General features: G+C 35.2%; 2 protein-coding genes across 2 annotated transcripts; one reads left to right on the forward strand and one right to left on the reverse strand.

Moving 5' to 3' along the window:
• Positions 1 to 3,436: 3,436 nt before the first annotated feature.
• LOC121954005 (exocyst complex component 3-like) lies at positions 3,437 to 14,572 on the reverse strand. Its single transcript, XM_042501308.1, has 11 exons — positions 14,456 to 14,572; positions 11,606 to 12,086; positions 10,681 to 10,798; positions 7,723 to 7,809; positions 7,374 to 7,474; positions 7,149 to 7,250; positions 6,909 to 7,026; positions 6,689 to 6,796; positions 5,646 to 5,801; positions 5,422 to 5,543; positions 3,437 to 4,212 (listed from the first exon to the last, which is right to left on the reverse strand). The coding sequence occupies exons 1-11, from the start codon at positions 14,553 to 14,555 to the stop codon at positions 4,062 to 4,064; spliced, it is 1,644 nt and encodes a 547-aa protein (XP_042357242.1). The 5' UTR covers positions 14,556 to 14,572; the 3' UTR covers positions 3,437 to 4,061.
• A 3,921-nt stretch (positions 14,573 to 18,493) lies between these two features.
• On the forward strand, positions 18,494 to 23,161 carry LOC121953226 (protein FAM216A-like). Its single transcript, XM_042500184.1, has 7 exons — positions 18,494 to 18,564; positions 18,688 to 18,716; positions 19,708 to 19,844; positions 20,643 to 20,769; positions 21,769 to 21,946; positions 22,399 to 22,484; positions 22,684 to 23,161. The coding sequence occupies exons 1-7, from the start codon at positions 18,494 to 18,496 to the stop codon at positions 22,800 to 22,802; spliced, it is 747 nt and encodes a 248-aa protein (XP_042356118.1). The 3' UTR covers positions 22,803 to 23,161.
• Positions 23,162 to 24,103: the final 942 nt, after the last annotated feature.

Raw genomic sequence — 24,103 nt, forward strand, 5'->3', positions numbered from 1 at the left:
AAGCACGGTGATGGATGTTTAAAACATTAGCAGGTTTATTTCTGTTGCGGCCGCCGCACCACCGTCATTAGACCATGGCCAAGAACATGTTTTATAAGGTCACCATGACCTTTGACCTTTGACCACCAGATTCTAATCAGTTCATTCTTGAGTTGAGGAAATTTTCATCATTCATTTTGCATTTATGACAATGAGACAGATGCAAGGTCATGGTGAGCATGACCTTTGACCACCAAAACCTTATCCAGGTCGTCATCATTAAGTCCACGTGAACTTTGTGTCAAATTTGAAAAAAAATTTCCCTCAAGTAGTTCTTGAGTTATCGCGTTCACAAGAATGAGACAAACGAGGTCACCGTGACCTTTGACCACCAAAATCTATTCATTTCATTCTTGAGTCAAAGTGGATTTTTGTGTCAAATTTGAAAAATTTCCCTCAAGGCGTTCTTGAGATATTGCGTTGCGAAAATGAGACGGATGGATGGATGAATGTACTGATGGACATTCTGAAGACATAATGTCTTTTGTCCTCGGCTGTTGCTTACGGAGCGTGGGAGGTGGCATCAGAATCATTTTATTTTTTTAAAACACATTCACACTTTCTATTTCGCGCACCTGTTTATAAATTGCATACGCATTTTAATAATTTGCACATGCATTTTGTGATGCACAACTTAGTCATTTGCAGTTCCTCTTTATATTGACATATGACCCATGCAAATTACGCGTTTTAAAGACATTCGTGGAAGTTACTAAAATGCATGTTCAATTTATAAAATCGTGTGTGCGTTCTTAAAAATAAAACCATATTGATGTCACCTCTCAGGCATGAAAAAGTGTTGCAGAAAGGACACAAATCTAGTCAGAGGCCAAAAAGACCTGCGATCTATCTGTGCATGTGCAAAGATAGATCTGAACACGCGTACTTTCTAGTCATTTTTAAAGATATCACAGTCTGGACCAAAGTGTTGGACCAGTGACATTTGCATCTTGACTAAAAACAATGTGTCTCTTTTTGTCTTGAAGAATTTTTCCACAATGAGGTCAGGCCTCGTTATCTTCATCAGGGGAGTTTTAAAACCTCCAATGATCCATTTTATGACAAAAACACCACAAGCAGCCAAATCCAATTTAACAATCCCAGGAAATCATTGAGCCTCTTGTGTGGGAATAGAGATTGCACACACTGAGCCGAGGTGTTTCCAGTTATTAGTTATACCTGCCGCTCCTCGGGGGGGAGGAAGGATATGAGTCAGCTTACTGTCAGTGTCTAGTTTTTCTTTTTTTCTGAGGGTCTGTCGCTGTTCGTCTGTGTGGTGTCAGAGGAAGGAAGACAGGAGGTCTGAGCCAGGAGTTCCCATCGGAAGAGCAAAAGGGAGTGAAGGAAATAAGCTCTTAAAGCCGCCGGTTGTAAGCTGTACTGGAAATAATCGGGCCGACCACTAACTGGAAAGTGGCTGGAGGAAATCCACGGTGCTTTTCTGCTGTGAAACACTGACCCCGGCTCTGCTGCTGTTTTTTAGATTTAGTGAGCGGGCTGCCAAAGTGTCTCTGATGAATCACAGGTTGGTATTTTTACTTTTACTACCAGTTTTAAGTCATTTATGATAACTGACTTTACTTTGTCCAACACTTTAGTTTATAACCAAAACCAGCAAGACTAATAACATTCAGGCGTTCCAACAATGACATTTATATTGCACTTACGTTCTCGCACTCACGTTAAAAAAAAAAGAAGTTTTTAGATAAATAGATCATTTATTTGTCTTCATGGGGAAAACTGGTTTGAAAACAATCACTTGATACTTCTATGTATCACATCAGTGGACAAACCGCACACTTTTTTAAGAGACACACACAGCCACACTTTTTTAAGCAATTATTGGATTGCTAAAATGGTATTAAGGATTTATTTTGGGGACATGAGGAATAAGTATCCAAAGAAAAAGAAGAAAAAGTAATAATTTTATATGATAAAATGATTTATTTATATGATTTAAATCATCTTGCAACCCTTTTCACTGATTGAGCATCACTGATCTGAAATCTGTTTTGTGTCTGATTCAGTGATTTCTGTGGAGCAACAGTTTCCTACATAGTCCCATTTTGGTACATTGATGTTAGTCTCCATCTAGTGATGATAAAACAAACATGCAGCCACAACTAATTTTTTTTTTTCTTTGTATAATTTTATTCATTGATTTGCTGACAGAAGAACAAAAGTGATTTTTCTGTCCTTTTAACCAAATTTAAAATCTTCTAAACAAAACCATCCACCACAGAAGAACAAAGTGTATAACATTAAGAAAATACAAAAGCATCAAAACAGTTAAATTAAAGCAGCAAGTGTGATTATATACAGGGAATAAAGGTCCCAAACCGGTAAATCAACACAGTAAACCTCAAACAGTCAGCAGTTTGACTGGAATGCATAATTAAAAACTTTCACATGAAGAGAATAAACCTACATTTACACCCTGATTTTAAGAATATAAAAACATTCAAAAAGTACACAGTACATCTCCTGAAGAAGCTTTAAAGTTTCAGAAGAAACTGTAGTACAATTCAAATGTGTTCAAGTAACCAAAACAAAAGAATCTTTACGTCACGTTTGATATTGTACATTTGATTGTGCATTAGTGTATACCAGGAAGTTTTTGTAAAAGACACATATATTCATATAAAAAAATAACCTTAATAAACTTAATAAATATTATTATTATATACAGAAGGATAAGACACAGAGCATCTTTATCAGTGCAGCTCAATCTCAAAGAGCATATGACTATTAAACTGAGAGGAAACTAAAAGAATGAGCATTTCAGGGTTTAAAACAAACTTTTTTTTTTATCCCTTTGTGCATTTAAATTCTCTGTTTTTGTCTTTTGAGTGTCCGAACTCAATAAAAAAATCTTCGCTTTTAGAAAATATGTAACACCTACAGCACAATACCAAATTTTGCACAAAACCCAATTTTAGTGTCAAAGTGTACAAATATCCTGCAGCCTGGTCTGACCTCAGGACGTTAAAATACGTTGCAAAACTTTTTGTCATCGGTGCCAGAGCACCCTTTAGCACTTTAATGTCTGTATGAGACACATTGAGCTTTTAACAACCTCAACTGTAAACCCACCCGCATCATTATAAGACACTTAGAGCAACGGACGTGATTTAAAAATCGAAAAGCCCATTTAAAATGGACGGGAGTGGAGGTGGATGGGTCCAACAAACGGCAGACTTTGACCCAGGAGCGTATAACGTTGTCATCCCAGGGCGTCACATGTTGCCGCTTTGCAGTAGACCTCTGCGTCTACATATTACGCTTTAGATATTCTTCTGCATCTGCTATTGATGTTCAGGATGCAGCTACCGTGATGTCAACAAAAGCACATGGTGGGATTACGCTGCACGTGTTTATGTTTATGCAATAAAAGCACATGACAACCAACGCCGGGACGTCAGTAAATACACATGCTGGCACAGATGGTGAGGTTTAGGCAAAAGCGGCACATGGTAAGGTTCAGAAAAAAGCACATCCCATCCACTGCTCCCTCGCCCTATAGGGGCCTTCGTGCTCCTTATATTACATCGTTCGAACGTGACGCCATTCAGCGGTGTATCATGCAGACATGACAGTCTGTGTATCATGCTGCTGCTGCGGAGGGTGTCGTCTGGCCGTCCAGTGTCATATAATAACACAGCGAACGATTCTGTCTGGCCACGTTCTCAGCTGACGCCATCCAGCAGCGTACCATGCAGAAGATTTTTTCATTTTGAATTAAAATGCAAACTTTTGGGAAACAAGATACAACAAATATCCAGTTTCCTGAAATAACAAAATGAGTGCAAACATCAGACATAAAGCAGCCTCTGCACATTATTCCTTTATAGTTTAAACTATATATCTACAAATCCGCAACTTAAATTGAGATTTGAGAAGTGACAACTGTAACATAGTTTTAACAGGATGCAGCTGATTCAAAAAGTGCAATACAACCTTAGAACTTCAGCTCTGTACTCTTTGCTTGTTCAAGTTATCTTTGTTTTTCAGCAGCCAACTCTTCAGCAGCATGGCAGACATGAGTACCAGGATGCAGATCTGGGTCTGGGTTCATAACCATCAAGGACTTCCAGGACCTTCAGCACCTCTGTAACCTGCCATCTGTAAAGACCGTTCCATCGCAGCAGTGAGGGCAGGAGCTCCAGGTCCTCGCTGCAGACAAAACAACAAAACAACATGAAGAGTAAGTTATACTGTTTTGTTTGTATCTCTGTTTGTATTACTGCACTCTAAAAAGGGGTCATATCGCCACCACCTAAATAATTAAATGCATGATATGCATGCAAGACAAAAATTCTAATTTATTGATTTAGATAAACATATTTTTGATGAGTTGTGTTAACACAATAATGTTGATAATTACCTCAACTTAATTTTGTGTGCAATTTAAACACACATTTCTGTGTTAATTGCTTCAGTTTAAGACGAAATTCAGGATGTAGTAACTTCATGAAATCTGCTTAATAATTTAACTTTTCTCCACCTTCAGTTCAGGATTTCAAGTCCCCTGACCTGACCACTTAACATTCAGACAGTTAACCCTTTGAATTGGCTCAATTTCTTTCAAAATAAAATGGGAAAGGGGCAATAAGCAGCTTAACAAGAAATCAACAATATAATAATAACATATAATAATATAAGAAAATGACCTGACATTTGAAAAAGAAAAAAACAACAGGTAAATTGAAGTAATATTAAATTTTAAAAAATGAAAAAATATATATTTATGATAAAAACAGATTTCTTTTCTGTAGCCTAATTTTAACATATAATTATAAATGCAGATTTATGGATATTTTCCCCTACTTATTATTTTTATTTTCAGGTTATTTTTTCTTCACCTTTTAATGATTTTTTTTCAATTGTGAGGCATTTCATGCCATGTTTCTCATTGCTTTTTTCTCCATGTTTTTGAAAGAAATCAAACCAATTTGCTAAAGTTTCAAAGGTTTTAATAAAAAATATCGATTTTAATAAAAAATATCGATCCAGGTTTCAAATGGTTAAGACTGTGTTAAGGATCTATGGGCCAACAATCTAGGACACAAAGGACATTTTCTTATTTTTAAGAACTTGTCTTTTGCTATTGATTATTAATCAACCGCTGCTTAAAATGCCCTTGACTGCAGAAGACTAGTTCCCCTGACTCGATGGAGTGTGCTCATAGCACATGAATTTATTAGAAGTTGTCAAAACAAAAAATAGCTGATGCGAGCTTTTGCATTATTTTATTTTATTGTATTTTATTTTTGATCCAAATCATTTCTTTAGAGTGTGATGGAAAGGGGAAAAACATTAAAATAACATTTGATTGCAAACTTTTGATCGACAATGCGTACAGAGGTGATAAGAATGACTTACCTCCATGTGGGACATTCTTTATACATTTTTCCAACTGTGAGCTCCAGCATATCGAGGCTTTTGCAGTCCACCAGCTCTTTGATTTCCAGCAGCATGGTGTTCCACTGTCGGACACCTGGGACCTGATAACACAGCACACACACATCAGTAAAATTAAGATTTTATCCAGCTTCTGATGTAAATGTCCTTAGCAAGACAGAAAAACAACTGTCTGTTGATCTTACTATATTTGAGATAATGTCATGAAGCAGTGTAGCATCATCCCAAACTTGCTTCCCAACATCACGACTCCAGCCCCTCTCCAGTTTGCGCTGGCTTCTTTGGATTAAATGTTTGAGGTAACTGTGAGCGATGAGCTTGTAGACCTCGTCCATGACGCTCTGAGAGACACAAACAAGAAACACTTTTTAGTTTTTGTCAAGAAGAATAAGAACAGCAACCAAAGTGACACAACCTATTTAGATGCAAAGATTTGGCATAAAAAAGCTGCAAAAATCAGATACAAAGCCCTCACTTGCAATTAAACTTCTTGATACTGGATGCTGAATCCTTAAAGTGGATGTCAATGCACTCAAAATCAGGACAGTACTCCAAATATAGAATTTATTATTATTATTATTATTATTATTATTATTATTATTATTATTATTTATTATTATTATTATTATTATATTATTATTATTATTATTATTATTATTATATTATTATTGTTATTATTATTATTATCATTATTATTATTATTATTATTATTATTATTATTATTATTATTGCCGTACGGACGTTTCAGGCTGGATACTCTTCTTCAGCGTAAGCGTTCGGCAATAATACAAAAAAAAAACTGAGTAGTGGAGTTAATAATGACTTCTCACATAGAAACACCAGCAGAGGGAACATTTTAAAGACACAGAATCACAGTAATATGTATATAAATAATTAGAAAAATAAAAAACAATAAAAATAAATACAAAAATACATCAATATATAAATAAATGTAATAATAATAATGACAACAAAAACTCAATCTCAAAAACAAAAAATAATAAACTAAAATGAAAACAATATTTGAAAAATGAAAAAAGAAGAATATTACTGTTATGGTTTTTATTATTATTATTATTATTATTATTATCATTATTTCATTATTTATTGATCTAGTGTTATTTTTTTTACTGCTTATTTTTTTTACCATTTAAATACACAGTACTGTGATTTGTGATTCTGCATCTTTAAAATGTTGCACATGTTAAAGTTCAGATTTTTAATGTACCTTTTGTATTTCCTGAAAGTGCGACAGCTCAGAGAAATGACCTTTTACTGCGTCAACCAGGAAGAAGAATTCTTTGTTTTCCGATCTGAAGTATTTCTTCAGGTGGCTCTGTGGAAAAACATGAATATCAGTTTGACATTACTCAACATATGCCCCTTTTGCAATACATAAAATAAAACAAAATAAAATAAAATGTAGTATATTTGTGATTAACAGCTACCTCTGCAATGTCAGCTACAATTTCCATCAAAAGTTTCAAAGTAAAAGCCTCCATGTTTTCAAGTTTAAACACAGTTTCGTTGAGAAGGTTGCCTTTAGCTTTGGTCAGCACGTGCAGCCTGAGAGGAAATACAAACAATTATTCATCATTTATGGTCATATTTCGTTTGCATGTAATGTTTTAATAATAAAATATGTTTGAAGGATTTATTTTGTAAAGAGTAACTGTCCAAATACTCACTTCAGTTTTTTACAGTTGTTCAAAGTCTGGAAGAAGTGTTTCATTTCTGGTTTGTCCATTTTTGCCATTTTTTCAAGAATCTCCGCCTGCTTATCAGTGTACCTTCAAACCAAAGAAAATATACAGTTTTAAATATGCACCTTACTGATTATATATTATTAAATTGATTATTTGTGTTCAGAAAGTCTGGGTTGAAATCTGTGTAGATAAATAATTTACTCTCACCTCTCAAGAAACCAGAACAACTCTTGGAGACAAAATTTCTGCACGTGATCAGACAGTTTGGGGCTGATTTTGAGTGCTTCTGTGGGCATGGCCTCAATGCACTTAAACAAGAATAAAAGAAGAAACATTATTATCATCAAATAAAGAGATGGACAAATAAAAGAGGACACAATAAGCAAATAGATATTCAAATTTAAAAAAACTAATTTGTAGCACTACATAGAAATACATTTTAAATAGCAAATAGAACAATTTAGAGGAAAATTAAAGGCATAGATAGACAAATATATGCACACAAACGCACAACAGACAACAGACACACCTGTTACTTCTGGTTTACATTCAGTACCTGAATAGTGTCAACATGAAGTTCATCATCAGCTTCGTCTCCTCTCTTGATATGCATGATTATGTCCAGTTGACCTCTGACCTCTTCCTGTGGACCAAAAACAGAAAATAGGTTACGTTACTCTAGAATCAAGAATCTATTTATTTAAAAATGACTTTTTTTATTGTCTTTTGTAAAGAGTTACTTGATGTTTGTTATTTGTGTCATTGTGTTAAAAAACAACTTTTATAAATTACAAACAGTGTTGGAGAGTAACTAATTATATTAAACTATAGCAAAGGCTGCATGTACTTAAATTACAAAATAAATTTAATTGTAATCTATTTCAGTTACTGAGAGAACAACATTTAATTAAATTCCATTAACCAATCAAAATGTTGGTGGTTACAAAAGGGTTACATTTAATTTCATTATTTAAAGAGCTTAAATAATGTAAACTATAACGGTAATTCTGTTGCTTTTGAAATTCAGAAATTCCATTTTTGGCATAGCCTATTTTTGGACATTTCTTAGCTTTATTGCTCCATTTAAAACATCTGTGAGACAGTAATCAAAAAGTGGTCAAATGTAATAAGTTACATTATTTTGATGAAGTGGCCCGAATTAAAATAGTTACATCACTCATTACATTTTAACTAGGTAATGAGTTGTCACCCATTACATTTTGCACTGATAATAATTAAAGAAATTATTTAAAATTAAATTATTGTGTCAACAAAAGAGAATGAAAAAGAAGTAGCAGCAGGAAAAGGCAGACCTACTAAGTAACTTAGATATTAACATAATTCTGAATTAATGCATAACATATAACACAATCCGTAAAATATCCTTGGTTGGCCATTTATCATTATTCTACAGTTTCATGACATTTTCAAAATATGTTGTCATCATTACTTTAGAATTCTAAGGTTTTATATAACATTTTTTGTAAACATTTACTTATAATTGTTAATTCTGTGACAACTTATTAATATTGTGTGATGTGAGTTATTTTAAGTTATATGCATTTTTTGATTCTTTTTTTTTTAAGTCAACATATAGTTTTTGCAATTTTTGAGTGGAAAAACTTGCCATATCTAAAAACCGCTTATTAAAATTTTGAGGTGGCACTAAAGTTGTTAATGAACTGCAATTTGATTGGCTGTTCGGATGTCGTCATTGTTGTCGGGCAGATTAAAGAAGAGCTCCACCATGACTGAAGGGGGTTTTCCTCTACACAAAACATTTCAAAGACTTTAAGGAAAAATGTGGATTAAAAACATATTTGGTGCATAACAGCTGCTGCATATTAACATTAGACGAATTTCTAGCTAAAAATAAAACCAAATAATGGAGTTTTTTCCAGGATCAACAAAAGAAGACGTTTTTCTTTCTGCTTCCGGTGAGAACAGGTAAGTGCTCACCTGCATTAAACTGAAATGAAAATACAAATTACTGTTGGGAGAAGTTTTCCTTGAGGGATTTCTACCAGAAAATTATATCTTTGTTAAGGTTAGAAAGAAAGTTATTTTATTTTATATATTTTAAAAAAAAAATTATATTTTCAGATTTATTATAATTATTGCTATCATTAATGAATACTAGTATGATCATTATCTCTGTTATTTTCTATTAGGGCCGATCTCTTTGCGTTTATTTATCTGTTTGTTTATTTGTTTATTCTTTCATTCACTGTGATTCTGCTTCTGGTAAAAATCTAAAAATGTTGTGGCTCCCCCTGCTGGGTTATACTGTTTGCATTGTTGTTTGCATTTGTGGATATAATTAATCACACCTGTGAGGATTTCATTGTGCTATTATTGCCCTTGTACATGCTGACGAAGGGCCCTGGCCCTAAACCTCCTCGTGGTAATAACAAAAGATGCTTTATATGGAGAACTTTCCTATTTTCACTTCTAGGCAAACTTCCTCCATGAGCATGTGACTAAAAACATTATGTGAAAATGTAATATTTCTGATTTTGCATCTGTTTACAGTAGGCCTAGTTGATGTGCCACAATATTTGGTTTTTTTTGTTTGTTTTTTTCTTCTGCTAAGTTTTGTGTCTTGTTTGATCCCTACATTCAGACTCCAAATAAATAAACACAAATAAAACCATTCAACCCTGAGCAAATAATTGGTATGGAAGAAAATGCAATCAGCAACTTTGCAAGAAATGTCCTATAAATTGCAAGAAATTAGCAGATTTATTATTTATTTTTATTTTTTAAAGCTTTTGGGGAAAATGGTAAGAAAACAATATTTTAAATTATCATAATAATCGATTTATAATTATTTGAAAGAATTAGTAGAATTTTTATGCACTTCACAATAGGTGTATTTTTGGTTTGTTTTTTGCTAATTTTCAGGTCATTTCTTTGCACTTTTTACTAATTTCTTGCAAATTTTGGGGTCATTTCTTCTTCCAATGTTTTTGATCAAATGGATCAAATTAGCTTTGCACAAACACTAAAAGCCATAGCAACAACAAAACATCGTAAAGCACTCCAAAGATAAATTAAATAAATAAAATAAATTAACTAAGTTTATGTTAAATGTATCGATGCACAAAACTAGATAGTGGTAATCAAAGAAGTGATGTGCAAATAAAACAGTTTGAGGAGAGCACATTTTCTTAAAAAATAGACATTTAGAGGTGCTGGTATTTAAGTTTTGACGGCCTCAATGCACATAGTTGCTGTAATTTCTCAGTGTTTACTAGGCCTCATGTTGAGATTCGTATCTTGTTTTTGTCACAGGTACTTTCGAGGGTCTGTTTTTTTGGGGGTTTTTTTTGGTTTTACAATGTTCCTCAAGGTTTAAAGATATACGCTTGTAATCAAGTAACTGCAACAGAGTCATCACAGTGATATGCTGTGATAAACCTGCTCCCATGTATCTAGAAGGTTTTTGAATCTGCAGTATTTGTTCATGTGTAGAGGGTTATAAATTGTACTACTAAGTAAAAGTATCTCTTACCTGCACATTTTCAAGCAGTTTGGCCTTTGCCTTTTCTACCCACTCGGTGAACAGCAGGAAGTCGACCTTTTTCATGAGATCCATTTTTTGAAGGTCCGGATGACTGAGCAGCTCTGGACTGGGAAAATACCACCAACATCAAATCAGAACTGAGCAGCTGCATGTTTCCAGTTGTCATGAACAGGAATATTAGTTCTGTGTTTATTTCTGCTGTAAAGTTGGACATTTTTGGGGGTCTTTGGCCCCCCATGATTTGTTGGAAATTAACTTTTTTGTCTACCTGCCACTGTGGCTGGTGGATTCCAAAATCTAAGCCACTAAATAGATTACTATTGTTTTTTTTGGCTGGTGAGTGCGCAAATCTACCACCCACATGCATATTTTACCAGCACTGGCTGGTGGCAGGTGCTAATTTCCAGCCCTGGTCTATGGGGAAAACTGGCTTGTGGAGTCAGCCTCCTCCAATGGCCATTTAAAGAATTGCAGTTTGCAGGAGTATTGTAGACACGAGGCGTAAACGTAACGTTAGTGTGGAAGTAGCCTAAGGGGCCGATCACACCGAGACACATCACTATAGAGGCGTCGCCAGCAAAACCATTGTTACCCCATTTTACAGCACGCCTATCAGGTGCTCCTCTCTTGCTGCTGCAAGGTATGTTTCTCTGGTGTTTTTTGCCCCAAAATGAAAATATTTTTTAACTTAAACTCAGTTGTCAGCGTCACTTTTGGTCGAGCGTATACTGTATGCACATGCAGGCCCGCACTAGGCACTCCCAGATGTTTTTCCAGCTGTACCTCCAAGGTGTTTTTGGAGCGGTCTGGTGCTCTGTGTCTCGGTGTGATCGACTGCTTCAAATAAAGGCCTCGTTCTCTCTGCAGTCGAGGTAAACAAAGACGCGGTGAGTAAAAATGTCGAGATAGATACCTCAGATATGTATGAAGGACCCACTTCATCAGCACAAAGGAATTTTGGGAGGAGCTGATGTTCTGGAGAAGACCATTGAGGTGACGAAACGTCTCACGATGGTAGCAATCAATCAGAAGTCCCATCAGCCCCCTTGATTCCAGCAGGGGCCCCAGCTTCACAAGCTCCTTGCACACACTTTCTTGCACATTTAAGAGGTGCTGCTGAAGTTCCGTGTCCACATCTGCCGGTGGCTCCGGGATGTGCTGGTGCACAGATCTTTGTATGAGGCCAACGATGCTCTGCTGTCTTGAATTGGGCTCAGGACCCATTGAGCAACAAGATCTATCCGAGGCCGTGTTCACATCGGGGGCCACGCATAGAAGTTCAGCTAGATCAGGAAGCGAGATCGGTCCCTCACTCCGCAGGGACTGTTCCTCTTGGATGTTGAAAGCGTCCTGAGCCACAGGGTTATTAAAACCGGTGGCGGCTTGTTCGTATGCTATGAAAGAGTGAACATTGTAAATATTAATTTAAATACAAAGATATATATATATATATATATATATACACACACACAGGTATTCCTCAGTGATGCTGACGTAATCCTTACCAGTAATTAACCCTGTGGTGGTAACTAAGTCCACTGAAGTACACATTTGAGGTACCTATAGAGTATTTTAATCATGCCACTTCTATTTTTACTCCACTAGAGGGAAATACTGGACATTTTACTTCTCTATAATTATTTGACAGCTTTAGTTACTTGTTAGTTTACAAATAGCAGCTAATTTAAGTCATTTTTCATGCAAAAACATGGTGTTTTTTTTAATTATTGAATTAATTTTAATTTAGTTTTATCAGATAAATTTAAATTAATAAATTAAAAGCAGTTCCCCAGATAATTCATTTTTCTAGCTTTTACTTGGTTATTAAAAAAAGTTATTACATTTAAATTTATTTTAATAATCTCATTAATTAATGTCGTCCTTCCGTTTCTATGGAGGACTAAAGCTGCCGTTACAATAAAAAATAAATAAATGTATCAATAAATAAATAAATGAAAAAAAAGAAATGTAGAAAGAAAAGTCAATTAGCAAACAAATGTGCAGGGATTTTTTAAATAAATTACAAATACATAAAATGTATTTTATGTAAAAAGTATTTGTGTATTCATATATTTTCATATATTCCATGTTTACATTTACTTCAGCTTATATCAATAAGGGGGTTGCCTTGACAACCATTGGCTGTCAGGCATTGACAAACAGAAATGAATGGGGAAATAAATAAATAACTAAATTTAAATATAAATGGGAAATAATTAGATATAGAAATAAATTAATATAAAATCAAATGAATAATTTAAGTTGTATGGATTTATACTTTATTTTCAAAATAACCACCATATATGTTTAATAATTTAATAATTTTATTTATAATTTATTTTTATCTTTGCTATGTTATTTATTTATTTACAGTATTCATTTATTCATTGTAATGGCAACATTAGTCCTCTATAGATAGGATGGTGTCTTGTTCTAACAATATTAATTAAATAAAGGGTAATCAAAAACACAGTATGCACAAAAAGCATAAATAAACATTTGATATATTTTCTACATATTTCATTTATCTGTGGAACAAATGTTACTAAGAGTTTTTGCAGCCTAGACATTTTTTTCTAGGCTGCCCAGCATTATTTTGCACTCGCCCACATGAAAGCAGGCTAACAGGTTTGTTTTCTGAGGGGGAGGGAATAAAATCAAACCACTTACAAGTTTGCACGTATGTATCACGCATCTACCTGCTTGTTCTTCAAGCACAACATTAGTGTTCTCAGTATAGTACTCTGCAATGGTAATTTCTATCAAATATTTGTGTAGCAGCATGGGAATCCCCTGCGTGCCTGAAGTTACTGTTAACACCAGAGGTTATGCAACAGGTTGAAAAGGTCTCATATAAACCGCAGTATCACAGCTCTCCAAATATTCCTCCAACACTTAAATTTGGCTCCACTTTTACATTGTCATTTACAATTTTTCCACGTTATTTCTGTCTTTAGCGAAGAAAATACTTCCTGGTTTTAGAGAAAAAAAAAATCGCAGAGTCCAAGTAAAAGGCAGTGGTGGTATGTAACTAAGTACATTTACTAAAGTGAACTGAAAGAAATTTTGGGCACTTTACTTCAGTATTTCCATTTATGCTACTTCATACTTCTACTCCACTATATTTTTTAGGCAAATAGTGTACTACATTTTTAGAAAAGCTTTAGTTACTTTGAGGATTCAGATTGTTAATACAAAATATAAATAAACTAATAAATTCTTTTATTATAGACTAAGCTACCCAGCAGTTTATGAAGTAATTAAAATTAGCACCACTTTTAACAGCATTAAAGTAATTAACACTTCAGTGCATTAATATGTAACCCAGTAATGTATACTTTACTCTTCGTACTTTCAATATATTTAAATACTATTCTACTTGAGTACAGTTTTGAATGAAAGACTTATAACTCATTTTTTACAACATGCTTCTGCCATGCTATGCAATATTGCTACTTTTATTTAAGTGAAATATCTGAATACTTTAACATGAGTAAAAGGTCACTGTTTTGGGGCTTTTTTTAATTTTTAAAATTGTCTTTACTGCACTTATGTTTTGCTTTGTCATCTGTTTTTTGTTTGTCATTTTAGCACATTTAATTAAACAAAAAAATATCTATGCAAATTCGTCGCATTTCAAGCTCTATCTAAATGTAAACCATAAACAATACAGATGATAGCTCTAAATGCTCTTAGTCAAAACTCACTCATGCACACAAACTATGTAAACAAAGCAAACCCATAGTCAAAAGAAGAGTTTTACCATTTTGTTCGTTTTCTTGTATGTTGTTGTTGTTGTTGTTCTCGATCAGAGGACTCCTGATGTCGCTCCTCTGAGATCTGGTCTTAAATATGTTGCGCATTTTGAACTCTGGTTTCAGTGTTCAGTGTGCAGACTGTGATTTTTATGCAGTTGCTGTGCAGGGCGGAGTTTATATGTGAGTGAGCAGCTCTGTAGTGGCTTATATGGGGTTTCCCCTTGACATCATCCACACACTGCTTTCGTTTTCCCCAAGAACTGGTTTGAACTGGTAAAGTGAAAGCTGTTGCATCATGTTGAGATGAGCCACAGCCATAACATAAATATTACTACTACTACGACCGTTACATTAATAATGTGAATAATAATAATAATAAAAGGTTAATTCTTAAATTTGAACAGTAGTTGACAAAACAGCAAAATGTCACCACTTTACAAATTATATATAAATAGCAAAGTAGTACATTCTCAAAGATGCAGATTGTGTTAATAAATAAGCCAGTAAAGATACATTTACATTGTAAGTTATAACAATATCAATAAATAAATAGAACCCCAGATTATACATACAACAAGGCAAGCAATTCAACAATATGTACTTATGTTAAATGACCATCAAATTCAACTCTGTTTATTCAGACTGCATGAATTGAATTAAGTTAATTTAGGTGCCCATAAATAACATATTCAATATGCACATATTCAGAAAAATAATAATGCTAATTATATTTATCTATATCTCTATATATATATCTATATATATAGATAGATAGATAGATAGATAGATAGATAGATAGATAGATAGATAGATAGATAGATAGATCATTTTAAAATATATTTTTATGATGTCTTTTATTTTATTTTTGTCTGTAACACAATTATAAGTATGAAAACATATATTATTTTCTAGGATCATTTTGCAGATCCTCCCCTCTTTTTTTGGTAGCATGAAAGTAGAAAACTGCAGAAGTGAGTGGGAGTTATTGTTTACCTGTGCCTGCAGGTATCTGAGGAGCGTCAGTTATCAAGGTGTGTCATTAAACTGAGTCATCGTGAGTGGAAAGAAGTTTACAAATGGAAAAACCTTCACTTGTGTGAATAAACTTCCTCTTACTGCCAGATAGCAATGAAAATCAAAGACGGCTAAAGGCAAATTCAAATGTGAAACTATTTGATTTATTTAGATGATTATCTTCCCAGTTGTTTTTATTTTCAGTGACTGAGTAACCTTTGTTGTGTTTACATGATTTGATATTCAAGATTTAACACATGGTGACAAAATATCTCTCAGCATATATAATATTGATTTCTTTCTTTCTTGTAAATCAAAACTCGATGGATTGATGTCAGGTTTGTGTGGGCGTGTCTCAGTCTGTGTCTGCTGGACTTCTCTCTCTCGTTTCTGATCATAATAAATTCCCCTTCAGAGAGCAAAGCACTCTGGGAGAAATATCCGGGATATTCCACTCTCCCACAAAGTGAGAGCACCGTGAATGTCCAATTTCCATCTCTAATTGTATTGATTTGGATATTCCCTTCAGTCCCAACAAACTGTCATAACGTGAATATTTCCCAACTATGGACTCACATTTTTGTTTGATGCAGGAAGACGGCTAGAGTGAATCTTATTGGTTGAGTTTAGCACTAAATACCTACCCTAAATGCATTCAGACGTTGTGGTTTTAGGGCGTTGCCCTTTGGGCTGCTTTAGATGAACTGAGATGAACTGTAATGCAGAACAAAGTCTAGTTTCAACAGCTCGGCTGAGTCATGAAGAGATAAAAAACAACATGAAAATACCTAACAGATAAACAATGTTAAGTCAGAGAAAAGAGAAAGTACATGGATACAAAAATAAAACATTAAAATACAGATTTGTTGATGTAACAATCAAAATATTGCAGGTGAATATGATGAAAGTGCTGCATGAACTTCTGTCAGTCACATTATTTGTTTTCCCCTCGTGGGTCCTGATGAAGCATAATGATATAAAAAATATGATAAGAGGAGTCTACAGCCATGTCATTATCTCTGTGAGGTCATGCTTATGAACAATGGGTCTTTGAGTTGAATAATAACATCAGCATGCCATAACCTCTTTCTCACTGCACAAAAAACCCGTTAACATCTGGCTTTTTAATGCAAGTGTACGATCAGCATTCACACCCAGGTCATATGACTCTGCAGTAGTCACGGTATTTATAAAGGCTGGACTCAAATATTCAGATATTTGAGATGATTTGGTCAATATTTAGTTTTCAATTTAGGTATTCAAATATTATTTTTAATTTTTTGCAGTGGTTGAGAGTTATTTCAGTGTTTGTAATACTTGTTATTTTTCTTCTTATATTGTTGTGTTCAGGATGCTCTTAGGCAGCACGCAGGTGAAATTGGGACTTTATCAGTAAAGAGTGACCAGGTGACACATCTGTGTATTCTACACAATTATCATACGCAACGCCAAATTAATAGAAAAAGAAAATGCCGAGTGGACGAATCTCATTTCAAAACGAGTGAATCTGGAGTTGACTTCACTTTTAATGTCGCTGGCTCTACAGTTTACCAACAGGAGCCAAACATTTCTGCATAGTATACCTTTTGGCTTTGAATGTTAATTTTAGGAAATTAAATCATATTTGAACAATTGCTAGCTCATACAAGAATTTAAAAAGCAATTTAATTAAACTGAGTCAAAGAACTGGACTGCTGCATGAGATGGGTTTTCCAGACAGAAACTTTTAGGTCGCATTCACACCTGAACCGTTTGGTCCGCTTTAAACGGACCAGAGTTCGTTTGCTCGGATAGTCCCGCTCGTTTCGGGTGGTGTGAAAGCTCAATCGAACTCTGGTGCGGACCAAACAAGCAAACTGTGGTCCGCTTGCTCCGCTTTCAAGTATGGTTCGCTTGTTTGTTTATTGTTTGTTTATTTGGATCCCAGCAGCTGCTCCTCCTGGGGCCCACACAAGACAATTACATTATATAGCATCAAAAGTAAATTACATTACAATACATAAGACAGTTAACAAAAAAAAACAGCCAAATATTGTGCGACGTGAACGAAAACAAACCAACCACAGGACTTTATTATAGAATAAATGTGAATTTAGCAGGATTTCTACAGCTGAATCAATAATAAATCCATCTGCTGATCACTTTTACTTCATTATCAGTTATTTAAACAGTCAGATGCCTCTGCTGAGCGATGCTTTTCAGAAGTTAAGCTTATGAAAACATACCTGTGTTTAACAATAGGAGGAATGTGTAACTGGCCTTTCTGTCATCAGTGTCACTGCAGAACTCACTCAGAAGACGTCATATAATGACCTGATTTACGATCTCACCTCTGCAGAGCCTCCAGCAGCTGCTGAAAAATGACGACGCACCCACAGCGGTCCTGATAACACGTGATCGATGGGCAGTCTGAAAATAGCTGCCTAATAATGCTCACAAACAGTTTCATCATTTCTTAATGAGCTCTTTGTGACACCAAAGGACATAAATATAAACTCTCTATAAGCATTAAAGTGCTGCATGAACTCATATATTTGATTTCCCCTCGGGGGTCCTGATGATGCTTGATGACAAACAGGCAGCAGAACCTCATGTTTACTCCTCTTAGTTCGTTTTTCAAAGTGCAGTGTGAAAGTGGACCAAACCAACTTGAACTGCAATAATTTTGCAATTTCGCCTCCAAGTCAAACTGAGTCCTCGTACTATCATGTGTGCAAACGACCTTCTTCATTTTTACACTTTTCATACTTGCTCCGTCATGTTGATGGAAAAAAAGAGTCTCCAAAGGAGATTTTTTTTACTGCAGGATTCAATGTAACTTCATACAACTTATTATTCTTCTTTTGTTCAAGCAGATAAGCTTGAGTTTTGTAGCACAGGACACACCCACTGGCCTCTAAGGTCCTCAGTGAGTCAGACAACGTCTTTACTTTAATTACCTGGACTGACCTCCGTGTGGACGGATATGTCTTTAAGTGGCTGCTGCTGTTTTTAAAGAGGATATTTGAGTTTCAGTGCGTCTTCCTAACATGAAAAAACAAGTGACATTTGCAGAAGGTCAGACGATCCACAGGCTTCATCAGGATGTGGCGTTGCAGAGGTAAAGTAATTCAATTTTAGTGCATGCCAACAACAAATATCTCGTCCTAATGATATTTTTTAATCTGTGAATTTGTGTGAATGTCATTAAGATGACATTTTTGTGTTGCTCTTTCTCTTGCAGAAATACCAGGGTGAATAGATCAAAGAATGGTAAGTTTAAATCCTACAAAAATGCATTTGTACAAGCAGACATAAAATGAAACCCAAATAATGACTCAGCTTTTATTCAGCATATTAAATCTGCTGAATTCTGTGTATTGTGCTGTCTTTCCTTGGTTCAGATTTCAGAATGTAATCTGTATGTAATCTCCTCGTTAAATAAACAAAACGTGTCTTAGCATCCTGTATGCTTTGAAACCGGTTTTCTAACGGGGCCACGGTGACGTTAGGAGGTAGGTGGAAAAGAGAGGAAATCCTACACCTGAACCTGAACCTGGGTCACGCCTGATCGGTTACAGGAAGAACACTCACTCATGCTGTTTACTAATAAGAGGCGGTTAAACTAAGCCCACATTACAAGGGTTTGGTTTTTGCTCACATGTCAACACTTTGACAACTTCACCGTCCAAATATGACCTCTCAGATTAGACTTGGATTTAAATGCAAACATAACTTTCTGAGTCATTGGTAATTCGTCTGTCTGGGAAAGTTACGATTGTCAGATTCCACCATGAGACATTAGGCAGGTTTCCATTAACCCTCACGCTGCGCAAATTTGAAATTGCGAATATAAATTATGCCGAATGGAAATGTCAATTTTGAAAAAAATGCCATTTATTGCAAAAAATATGCTCGCATGAGGTGGTATTTCAGGTGATGTGTAACAGCCATATCTCCCAAAACTGCAATGAAAACACTTTTTTTTTTGCTTTTCTACATCACATGATGCTTTGGCTATGCTGTAATTGCACCACATAACTCTTCAAAAATTGAGCGGATCATCCAGAAGTTTTGAATCCACAATTCCTCTGTGAAATCGTGGACTATCACCTCACAGAAATCCCTAATATGTTAGTTAGTTTGTTTGTTTGTTTGTGTACAGCGTATCCATGACAACGCACAGCCCTGATTATTAACAGAAGAGAGTCTGTGTGATGCTAACTGCAGTTAAAAAAAAGGTCTGTTTCCTTTCTGATACCAGCTTTAAAAGATGGGGGCATGAACTTCAACAGTGGTTTGACAATCAACAGACCATCCGCTCCAAATTGTGAACCACAACTCCAGCATGAGGCGACCATACAAATCCCCAAAACCATGACTGCAGCCCCATTTCTGAAGGTAAAACTGCTCATCAATGAGATCTGTTTTGCACTTTCACTTTAATTCCCATTGTGCCAGCTGTAATGTAACTAAGTACATTTACTCAAGTACTACAGTTAAAATGATAAAGATTTTTCTTTATGGTGGGACTTTTTTAGGTGGCTAATATGTTTTTGGTTGCTAACCCTTATAAACAGTACATTTCTCAGTTTCTGTGTCAGACTCTAGCCTGTTTCTCCAAACTGGAGGCGTGCTGACTGACTTGTACTGTAAAATACTATCTGTGGATAAGTATTTCATACAACCCCACTTAAAAAAAAATCTGGACTATCCCCTTAATAAACTCTTTAAAAACTGTCTTTGATCAGCTGGAAAATGCACTGTTACAAAACTTAAAAGTGAGTTAAAATATAAAGCACAACATTAAACATCTACAGCAGTAAAATGTAACATACACGTTGATCCAGCAGTAATATTTATCCAAAAACATCAGATATAGGAGGAATAAACTTACAGGGAACAATTTATTAAATTTTACTACATTTTGCTGATAATGCTTTCACGTAAATAAGGTTTTAAATACAGGACTTTTAGTATTTTTCCAGTCTAGTATTAGTACCCTTAGTGGAAGATCTGAATAGTTCTTCCACCACTGACTTATAAATCCTCTACATGAGATTTAACCAACAGCGATTCCTCCCACGTCCACACTAGTGAAAGGTTATTAGAGTACAACACAACAGGATGAAGTCCAACACAGTGAAGTGTGTCAGTGTGAACCTCAGCAGTGAAACCTGACCTCCGTCTCTCCCTCAGCACGCTGCACTCACACCAGCTCAGAGGGAGTATCTGTACACCATTGCAGCTTCCTACAGTGCGGCTCACGTGCGTGACCTCATCACTCAACACTACATGAACGTGCTGCACAGGTGCATACAAGCAGGTAATGGGAAAAAAACCCAAATATGTTTGCCAAGCCTTCTTTGTCAGCATCTCAAGACTTTAGAAGAACATACAGATGGTTTAATTACATAGTTCTTTCACTTTCTCACACTCACTGTCACTGTACTTCTCGGATTGTACTTTAAGTTCAATTTTATTGATTGATCCATCCATATGTGTGAGAAACACATAAAGTAAAGCGAAATAACATTTCTCCGAATCAGTGACCATAAATACATGTGGCCACGTCTTATATCCAGCACACAGTGCAGCTATCACTGCTAGTTTCAAACAGATGCAGCTGCCATTTTCATAACCAGCAGCCACATTGTGTGAGTAGCAAATGCACTTGCACCCAGCTGTGTGCCCACAGGTGTGTAGGTCTTAAAATGAGGTATGGTTAGGCGCATAGTTGACGTATTGCTATTTTGAGGCAGCAGAAAGGGACTGCACCATTGATTAACAAAAAACTGGTCAGAGTGGTGTATTAGTATTTTGCTGTCCGACTCCCCGTTAGGAGAGACTGCATTTACGCTCGAGGAGCCTCGCAACTTTGGTTATTTCAGAAACTAAGGCCACGTTTAGATGAGTACGGCCCGACTAAAAACAGAGAGGTCTGCATTAATATGCCAAGACTGTGAGAATGATCCTAGTGTGCATAGATCCGCAAAAAAATCTGAAAACGCGGTAATATGCTGAGCCAAAGCACACTATTTGTTGTTTTCAGAATTCACAAAAAAACTTCAAAGTCAAAACTTCCAAAAAACCAACTTGTTGTATCAGTGATCTGCTTTAATCAGCGGTTGTTCTTATATCCACTGTTTGTCTTGTTTTTAATTTATACTGTATGTCATTTCTTCAGGTGTTTTTATTGCTTTTGGTAAAACATGTTGAGACCTGATTCGTGTGTCCTCACTTTTTTTGCTATCATGCAATTTGTGTTTATACTTCTTTTCAGAAATTGTATATTTTTTTAAAACTTTATGCCTTCTGATTTTAGGTGGAAACCCTGAAAGAGGCGACCTTGTTGCGTCCTCTGTTACCTCACCGAGGTCGGATGTGAGTGATAAACGTCGATCAGAAGTTTATTCAAGGGTGAAACACAAGGAGAGGAAAGACACGAGCGAAAAGAATCCTGGGAAATCTTCTCTTCCAAAAATCTCAAACAGACAAGCCAGGTGGGACACATTTTCGACAGGTATTCACACAAAAAAACAAATAGGTGTCGGCAGCAGGAATATGCTCCGCTATCATTGTCCGCCAGTATTTGCTCCACTCTCATTCTCCGCTGGTTTCCCAGCCAGTGTCTGCTCTGCTCTTATTCTCCACCAGTGTCTCCGCCGGTGTCTGTTCTGCTCTCAATGCAAAATCATTATTTTGTTGTTATTTTCTTGTTCGTTTGATTTTTCCTTTCAAGCAAACAATGAGAAAACGTCTTTCTTCATCATTTGGTTTCTACGGAAAACCAAAAAACAAAATCCTCACTCGTTTTGTTTGTTAGTTTGTGAGTCAGAATTGAATATTTAAATGAACGGATGACACACGGAGCACGGCGATATCTCACATGTTAAAGAAACATTAAAGAGAATATGAAAGCTTGTGTAATAATCCTGTTTTATCATCACTGCAGCCTTTCAAACACATCAGCGTCAAAACAAAGAAAGATGAAGAATCAGATAATAACATCTCCCACACTGACAAGAAAAAGCCCAAGAAGTAAGTCACAGAAATATAAAACTGTTTTTTTAATCACCGCTTTAAACATGTGTAGTAATTTCTTTGTATAAAAGCTAATGTAAAATAGATCTTTTTTTCATCTAGAACATTACATTTATTGCACCAGAAATTTCAGTGCATACTTAGTCAAATAGATGTAATTATTTTACGTCTAAAGTGTTTTTGTTTGTGTTACCAGGAGCCAGAATCAGGCTGTTGGAGGACGGAAAAAGGGACGAAAAAGACGACTCTCTGAGTGAATGTTTGAGTTCACTCTCTGTGGGAAAATGGGATGTTGGCACTTTGTCAGATTTATGACATTTTTATAGAAACTTTAAGCTGTCACATTAATATTCTGCACGGATATAATTTTAGAAAAAATCTTCAGGTTAAGTCCAACAAGCATCTTTTTAATCACAGTTTTTCATGAAATTTGAAATCTTATACAAGCAACATACAGCAATCAGAGCAAGAACAAAGTGTGAGTAGCCTAGCAGCTCATTTTTTATTTTTAGTAGTTTAGTGCCCCCAGTGTCTGCAGGAGACAAGTGTCTCTGACAACTTTCTAAAGACTGCTTCCAGGAAATCACGTGATCAGTTCTTGAATCAGCCAGGATCACATCTCTTGGCCTGTGCTTAATTTAACTCTTTGGAGAGAGGACAACCAAAAACACTTTGACACCTTCAGGATCAACTAAAACACACAGAAAAACATCTGTTTTATACTGCTTTTTAAAGTTGATTTTATTTCTCTGAAAATTTTAGTTTTTTTCCCATTGGACTTATTCCATTATATGCACTGCAGTCATGTGTCCTACTATTATTCTTTCCTCCATAAGCCTGGTGAAGACTGGAAATTGAGTCATTTTGCAGTTGCTATTTAGAGCCACCTTTTCTATTTTGGGGAGTTTTTTGTCACATTTAGCTCCTGCAAAAAGCAAAATAAGTGACACCATACTTTCACGTGGGCAAATAAAGCTGGAGGAGCTAACTGGTCTTAACTTATACTTATTTATTTTTAAATAAAATGCATCTTTTTAGTTTAAAATCTCTAAGTAGTGCTGGAGATATTGAAATGCATCAAGAAAAACAATGCATTACTAACTTACTTGATGAGTGATAAACCTTTATTGTATTGATTGATGTACACAATAATATTTAAAGTAATATTTAACATAAATTAACACTTTAACATATTGATAATACTGATAATAATGTGTCTTCTGTCTTATCTTAAAGGTTTTTCTCATTGTACCGCTGCCTCTGATTTTTGGATTTTACTAAATGTGTAACCTTTCATGTATGATTGTGAGGCTACAGCTATATAATTACAGTACTTAAAAATGTGTTTTTGGTTGTTTTTTTATCCCTATGTGTCAAATACTTTTCTGCAGTGTCAAGAATTTTATCATAATTATGATTATTTTGCTTAACACCTTTTACCTAAAAAAAGTCCAATTCAAGAACATTTACCCTTTAAAGAAAGGCTGAATCTGCTTTTTCTGCTTGTTAAAAAGTCAAAAAATGATATTTTAGACAGTAGTGATCTGTCCTGTTTCAACATGATTATGCCCCACAAAGAAATAATGTAATTCTTCCAGTTTGGCGCTGAAGAACTT

This window comes from Plectropomus leopardus, chromosome 14, assembly GCF_008729295.1.
Source record: "Plectropomus leopardus isolate mb chromosome 14, YSFRI_Pleo_2.0, whole genome shotgun sequence".
Classification (NCBI taxonomy): domain Eukaryota; kingdom Metazoa; phylum Chordata; class Actinopteri; order Perciformes; family Serranidae; genus Plectropomus; species Plectropomus leopardus.

What these genes read in the sequence shown, in the direction of transcription:
- LOC121953226 (XM_042500184.1), top strand. Translation starts at nt 18,494, where the DNA reads ATGAAAAAACAAGTGACATTTGCAGAAGGTCAGACGATCCACAGGCTT. An exon ending in CAGGATGTGGCGTTGCAGAG is followed by an intron (nt 18,565 to 18,687) that starts GTAAAGTAATTC and finishes TTTCTCTTGCAG; the next exon opens with AAATACCAGGGTGAATAGAT. An exon ending in GACAAGAAAAAGCCCAAGAA is followed by an intron (nt 22,485 to 22,683) that starts GTAAGTCACAGA and finishes TTGTGTTACCAG; the next exon opens with GAGCCAGAATCAGGCTGTTG.
- LOC121954005 (XM_042501308.1), bottom strand. Translation starts at nt 14,555, where the DNA reads ATGCGCAACATATTTAAGACCAGATCTCAGAGGAGCGACATCAGGAGT. An exon ending in GTCCTTCATACATATCTGAG is followed by an intron (nt 10,799 to 11,605) that starts GTATCTATCTCG and finishes GTATTTTCCCAG; the next exon opens with TCCAGAGCTGCTCAGTCATC. An exon ending in TTGTTCTGGTTTCTTGAGAG is followed by an intron (nt 7,251 to 7,373) that starts GTGAGAGTAAAT and finishes TTTGGTTTGAAG; the next exon opens with GTACACTGATAAGCAGGCGG.